This window comes from Scophthalmus maximus, chromosome 15 (assembly GCF_022379125.1).
Source record: "Scophthalmus maximus strain ysfricsl-2021 chromosome 15, ASM2237912v1, whole genome shotgun sequence".
In the NCBI taxonomy this organism is placed as follows: domain Eukaryota; kingdom Metazoa; phylum Chordata; class Actinopteri; order Pleuronectiformes; family Scophthalmidae; genus Scophthalmus; species Scophthalmus maximus.
The window spans coordinates 22,722,501-22,729,522 of NC_061529.1; the positions used below are offsets into that span (position 1 = coordinate 22,722,501).

Genomic DNA, 7,022 nt, shown 5'->3' on the forward strand with positions numbered 1-7,022 from the left:
TAGGGGCGAGGGTCAAGGGGCGAGGGTCCAGGGACGAGGGACGATGGACTACGGACGAGGGACCAGGGACGATGGACTAGGGACGAGGGACCAGGGACGATGGACTAGGGACGAGGGACCAGGGACGATGGACTAGGGACGAGGTTCCAGGGACTAGGGTCCAGGGACCAGGGACGAGGGTCCAGGGACCAGGGACGAGGTTCCAGGGACTAGGGTCCAGGGACCAGGGTCCAGGGACCAGGGACGAGGGACCAGGGACATGAGTCGAGGGACAAGGGACGAGGGTCCAGGGACGAGAGTCGAGGGACGAGGGACGAGAGTCGAGGGACGAGGGACCAGGGACGAGGGACCAGGGACGAGGTTCCAGGGACGAGGGACCAGGGACGAGGTTCCAGGGACCAGGGTCCAGGGACAAGAGTCGAGGGACGAGGGACCAGGGACGAGGGACCAGGGACGAGGTACGAGGTTCCAGGGACGAGGGACCAGGGACGAGGGACCAGGGACGAGGTTCCAGGGACCAGGGTCCAGGGACCAGGGACGAGGGACCAGGGACGAGGGACCAGGGACGAGGGTCCAGGGACGAGGTTCCAGGGACCAGGGTCCAGGGACCAGGAACGAGGGACCAGGGACATGAGTCAAGGGACAAGGGACGAGGGTCCAGGGACAAGAGTCGAGGGACGAGGTTCCAGGGACGAGGGTCCAGGGACCAGGGACGAGGTTCCAGGGACGAGGGACCAGGGACGAGGTTCCAGGGACCAGGGTCCAGGGACAAGAGTCGAGGGACGAGGGACCAGGGACGAGGGACCAGGGACGAGGTTCCAGGGACGAGGGACCAGGGACGAGGTTCCAGGGACCAGGGTCCAGGGACCAGGGACGAGGGACCAGGGACGAGGGTCCAGGGACCAGGGACGAGGTTCCAGGGACCAGGGTCCAGGGACCAGGAACGAGGGACCAGGGACATGAGTCAAGGGACAAGGGTCCAGGGACAAGAGTCGAGGGACGAGGTTCCAGGGACGAGGGACCAGGGACGAGGTTCCAGGGACCAGGGTCCAGGGACAAGAGTCGAGGGACGAGGGACCAGGGACGAGGGACCAGGGACGAGGTTCCAGGGACGAGGGACCAGGGACGAGGGACCAGGGACGAGGTTCCAGGGACCAGGGTCCAGGGACCAGGGACGAGGGTCCAGGGACCAGGGTCCAGGGACCAGGGTCCAGGAACGAGGGACCAGGGACATGAGTCAAGGGACAAGGGACGAGGGTCCAGGGACAAGAGTCGAGGGACGAGGTTCCAGGGACGAGGGTCCAGGGACCAGGGACGAGGTTCCAGGGACGAGGGACCAGGGACATGAGTCGAGGGACCAGAGTTGAGGGACCAGGGACGAGTGAGTAGGGACGAGGGACAAGAGTCGAGGGACCAGGGACCCTGTTCGCTGTTAGCAGCGGGCTAGCTGTACCCTGCTAACTCCCCCCGTTAGACAGCTAGCAGCTCCGTTAGCTAACAGGCCGAGCAGCTTGGTTCGCTCTTCGGTCGACTCGTTCGCAGTGTGGTCAGGTCACCCGCCTGGCTGCCGAGGAGAAGTTCGGGAGGTTTTTATTTTTATTCTTATAATCTGCAGTGAAACAGAAGCGCGAACCGACCACCGGGCTGCTCGTTCACCGGCTGTAGCGCAGCGAGTTAGCGGGTTAACAGGCCCGACAGTCCCGGACAAACGCCTCGTGACGCCCGGGGGATCGTTCCAAACTCCGCACGGCCCGTTAACGTCACCGCGAGCCGTTAAAATCAACCGTCAATTGGGGGGAAAAGTTCACTTTGACAGACCTGTCTGCTTCTCCCGTACGGACGCCGCCATGTTGGATGTTGTCGCTGGTGACGGAGCGTCCGATGACGTGGCAGGCGGAGCGTCAGAGAGGGGTGGAAGGAGAGGAGGTCTCACTCCTTTCGTTCCCGCCCGTGTCCAGAGACGAGCGAGCGAGGGAGACGAGGGAGACGAGGGGAGGGAGGAGGTCTAGCTCTGCCACGGTTTCCAGAGACAGACATCTATCTATCTGTTTATAAGAACATATGACACTGATATAATAACTAAAAGGTTTATCGGTGTTAAAACCGCCACATGTAAGCATGTGTACTTCAGAGTGTGGGGTGACCTCGTGGAATGGACTAAACAATGAAATCAAACAAAGACATTATTTTATACAGTTCAAACTAGATACAAGAAAACACAATTTGACCAATACAGAAAGGAGGACATTTAAATATACTGTAATATTTTGCAATTTAGTTACAGTGTATTTATTGTATATATTGTTGTACAGTATGTTATTGTATGACCTGCATATATGCATGCAGTATATAAACATATATTTGTTTTGTTTTTTGTAATAATATGATATTGTAAAGTTGGGGCAGGACTATATGAGCACCATGCATCTGCCTGCTCCCTCTCCAACGCATCCTTTGTTCTGTGGTGGAATCTGTGTGATTTATCTGTTTGTGTTTTATCTTTATTTTCTTATCTGATGTTTCTGATTGTTGTTGATGGTTCGAGATAAAAAAAAATCAAATCAAATCAAATCAGATATAATTTAATACTCTGATTCTTGCACTTTTGGGTGAAAGCTTCATGCAATACACTTATTGCCAGTTGCTTTGGACCAAAGCGTCTGCTCAATGAATGTAAATACATGTAGAAATGTAGAATTGTGAATAAGAAAACGTAAAAATGCACAAAGGTTGAGGGAGGGAGCAGCCCCTTTGGAGACTGTGAGATGATTAGATTTTGTAATGCTATGAGATTAAAAAATGTGGTTTTAATGAGACATTTTTGTCCTTAATGACTTAAGAGGGTAGTAAATTTTAAATCTGATGCTATACAAAAACTAATAAGACATCAAAGCCCATATTTTGGCTAATCTTTGACACATCCAAGACTGATAAAAACAGAATCCCCCAGCCCCCCAACATTTGTTACATGGAAAATAACTCATATTTTTGTGTTTTTTAATGATTTATGCAAAAAACTCTATTAATCTATAAAAATGTTATAGCAGTTTTTTGGAAGTGGACATTTTTGTCCTTAATGACTCAAGAGGGCAGCAAGTTAAAGTGATGCTTGAGGGTTATATAGGTTGTTTATTTCATGTCATGAGGCGAAGGGTTCCCTCCCTCAAGATGCACTGAAAGGCTTTTTAATACTGCAGCATGTGAGCTCAGACCACCTGAATGAAGAAAAGTTTCCCACCTGCCTCAACTCCTGACCACCCACCTGCCTCACCTGTTCCTCCACCTGCCTCACCCACCTGCCTCACCTGTTCACCCACCTGTTCCCAGGGTGTAAGTCAGAAATGAACATTCAAAGAATTCTCCCTCGGCGACAAAAACACACTTAACGATTGCCTTTGTAAAAAACTCCTGCTGAGTCACATTCCTGCGTGAAGTTCTCAACCTTCAAAGTCTCAGTGTGATGGATGTCACATTTGTTCTGTGTCACAAACTCACACCCCACATTAAATCAGGGGCGATTCTAGGATCAGAGCTTTAGCGGTGATGAGCATCCAATGACAAACTGTGAATTTGAACATAGTTTTGGACTATCAAGATACACATACAGACAGTACGACCTCGGCTTTAATATCAACACACATTTGGTAACGTTCAAAGTTAAATCCATCAATCTGTTGAACTTTGACAGCGATCTATGAGGCGAGATCTATAAGAAGGTTGTTCTCTTGTAAACACGTGTTTACTGGTGCAGTATAAAGTTCACCAGATTGATGGATTGAACTTTGAAATGTACAACATCTTCTTCAGGGGGGTTCTGACCCCGGCCCGACCCCGGAACCCCCCTACAGGGTCTGACGTCCCCCCAGTGGCACCCCCAGAAATCTTTCACAGGGGGGCGAGACGGGACGACCCACGTGGTCTCTCACACTCCTCTGAGACACTGATGGACCGTGAGCTTGAAGGAAATGACAGATTTCTCTGAGTTTGAACTTTGTTGGAAAGATTTGGTAATAATCTAAAAAAATGTAATTTTTAGAAAATTTAAAGTTCAGGTTTTACATTTGAATAAATGTATGTTGTGTACGTCACTTTATCTCCTGGTATCTTTCATTCACTGTAGAAATTCAATACTTAATCATTTGCTAATACCAGTTGATATACACGCCACGTGAATAAAGAGAGTACCGGCGCTTATTAGTTTAAGGTGATGTATGGACACTGACCCCCAATCACATCAAAAAAGGAGGGAAAGTAGCTTCTTTTGCGATATCATAAATATCACAGCACAGAACGAATAACCAAAATTCACAATGAATTCACATAAATATTGAACCCGGTGCCTGCAGGGATTTTGAGGAAAAGTAGCAGTTTGTTTAAAGTGATGAGGGGCGAGACAGGCCTGTACCTCCAATCAACCAGGACATTTGTGTGTGAACGCCACGATGTCGTCGGTGACTTCCCCCACGTCGACCCAGAGACTGATGGTTTGATTCTTCTCGTGATGAGAGCTGACCGTCGACTGATGGTGCGAGTCCACGTGTCGTCTGCATCAGACACGTGTCGACTCACACACACACACACATTCTGGTTTAATGGCTGCAGCAGCTTCACAGACGTGTGTGTGTGTGTGTGAGTTGAGTCACGAGGCTCTCAGGTCCTGACGAACAGTCAGTCAGCAGAGGAGAGGTGTTGGTGAGAGGCTGTGTGATGGGGGACGGCGGATCCTAAATGCATTCTGGGAGAACTGACCAGGGCCTTTCCGCGTGGAGTTGGCATGTTCCTTCCGTGTGTGTCTTTTCTCCAGCTTCCTCCCACAGTCCACACACCGATCATCCATCAGGTCCATGTTTGGTTCTGTACGTGTGAAGGTTGTTTGTCTCTGTGTGTCGCCCTGTGACACGTTGGCGACCTGTCCAGGGTGAACCCCGCCTCTCGCCCAACGTCCGCTCTGATTGGCTGCAGCCCCCCGCGACCCTTAAAGGATGAAACTGTGGGTATAATATGGAAATGGAGTTTTTTTAATTGTCATTTTGATTTCATTTTGTAACAACTGGATCTTTTCAGACTGGTTCTGGGACATTTCTGAGTGACTCTCTCTGTGGAGGACATTCCTCACACATCAGTCGAACAACAATATGCAAATCCTCCAAAACTTCCCGAGGGGATTTTAAACACCCTGTATTTAAAATTGTTGTGTCCAAAGAGACGGACGTCCTCCAGGCAGATTGTCACTTGAACCAGTTTGAGTCAGAATCAGAACAATGTTGTTATGTCACCGGTCTCTACTATAAGAGAGGAGCCTCGCAGAGTGAGAGCACATCTGTCACAGACCTGAACCAGACGGATCTGAACCAGAGACCTGAACCAGAGACCTGAACCAGAGACCTGAACCAGACGGATCTGAACCAGAGACCTGAACCAGAGACCTGAACCAGCCGGATCTGAACCAGAGACCTGAACCAGAGATCTGAACCAGAGACCTGAACCAGACGGATCTGAACCAGAGATCTGAACCAGAGACCTGAACCAGAGATCTGAACCAGAGACCTGAACCAGAGATCTGAACCAGAGACCTGAACCAGACGGATCTGAACCAGAGACCTGAACCAGAGACCTGAACCAGACGGATCTGAACCAGAGACCTGAACCAGACGGATCTGAACCAGAGACCTGAACCAGACGGATCTGAACCAGAGACCTGAACCAGAGATCTGAACCAGAGACCTGAACCAGACGGATCTGAACCAGAGATCTGAACCAGAGACCTGAACCAGAGATCTGAACCAGAGACCTGAACCAGAGACCTGAACCAGAGACCTGAACCAGAGGGATCTGAACCAGAGACCTGAACCAGAGACCTGAACCAGAGACCTGAACCAGAGACCTGAACCAGACGGATCTGAACCAGAGACCTGAACCAGACGGATCTGAACCAGAGATCTGAACCAGAGACCTGAACCAGAGATCTGAACCAGAGACCTGAACCAGAGACCTGAACCAGAGACCTGAACCAGAGGGATCTGAACCAGAGACCTGAACCAGAGACCTGAACCAGAGACCTGAACCAGACGGATCTGAACCAGAGACCAGGCCTCATCTCGTCCCAGGTCGTCCAGAAAACCTCTGGAAGGTAAGACAGCCTGTCTCTCTCTCTCTCTCTCTCTGTTCCCGTCTCTGCCTCTTCAGACTCGACCCCTCATGGAACTTCACTATGGTTGAATGAGCTTTGTTCCCAGTGACGTGCTTAAGAGAAAACAAGTATCTTTAGCCAAGAGATATAACATCTTGAGATGAGATGAGATGAGATTCAACTTTATTGTCATTACACATATACAAGTATAGAGTAACAAAATGAGGTTTGGCATCTCACCAGAAGTGCAATAAGCAGATAGTGCAAGAGTCTGTGCTATGTACAAAAGTAATTACAGAATTTACAGATAGGATTAATGGGATGCTATAAATATAAATAAATACTATAAATATAAGTATACGTGTATTCTACAGATTATAATATACAGATTAAGGTGCAGTGAACATGCTATGCTAGGTAACAGATAATATACAGAATATACAGAATATGGACAAATGTACAGGTCGATAACTTATTGAGGTGATATGAACATACTATACAGATTTAGTTGCAGTGGACAATAATACAGGTGGATGAGAGATGTGTGTGTGTGTGACCAGGAGGAGTGGTGGGGGGATGATGGGTGTGAGGAGATATGCAGGGGCAGGGGGGTCAGCGGGGGGCAGAGTTCGGAAGGGAGACAGAGTTCAGAGTTCGGGGGGCAGAGTTCAATAGAGAAACAGCTCTGGGGGAAAAGCTGTTCTTCAGTCTGCTGGTTCTGGTCCGAAGGCTTCTGTAGCGCCTACCAGAGGGCAAGAGGACAAACAGTTCGTGGGCAGGGTGGGAGGGGTCTTTAAGGATGCTGCGGGCTCGACGCAGACAGCGTTTCCTCTGGACGTCCTCAATGGCGGGAAGTGGACACCTTGTGATGCGCTGGGCAGTTTTTACTTGG

The 7,022-nt window shown here is 49.9% G+C and overlaps 1 protein-coding gene across 1 annotated transcript in view; it reads right to left on the reverse strand.

Moving 5' to 3' along the window:
- LOC124849372 (sec1 family domain-containing protein 1-like) overlaps positions 1-1,918 on the reverse strand; it is a 7,147-nt gene extending 5,229 nt beyond the window's left edge. Inside the window, exon 1 of the mRNA XM_047327312.1 lies at positions 1,819-1,918. Coding sequence (XP_047183268.1) covers positions 1,819-1,849 — 31 coding nt within the window. The 5' untranslated portion in view covers positions 1,850-1,918. The remainder of the gene's footprint in view (positions 1-1,818) is intronic.
- Positions 1,919-7,022: the final 5,104 nt, after the last annotated feature.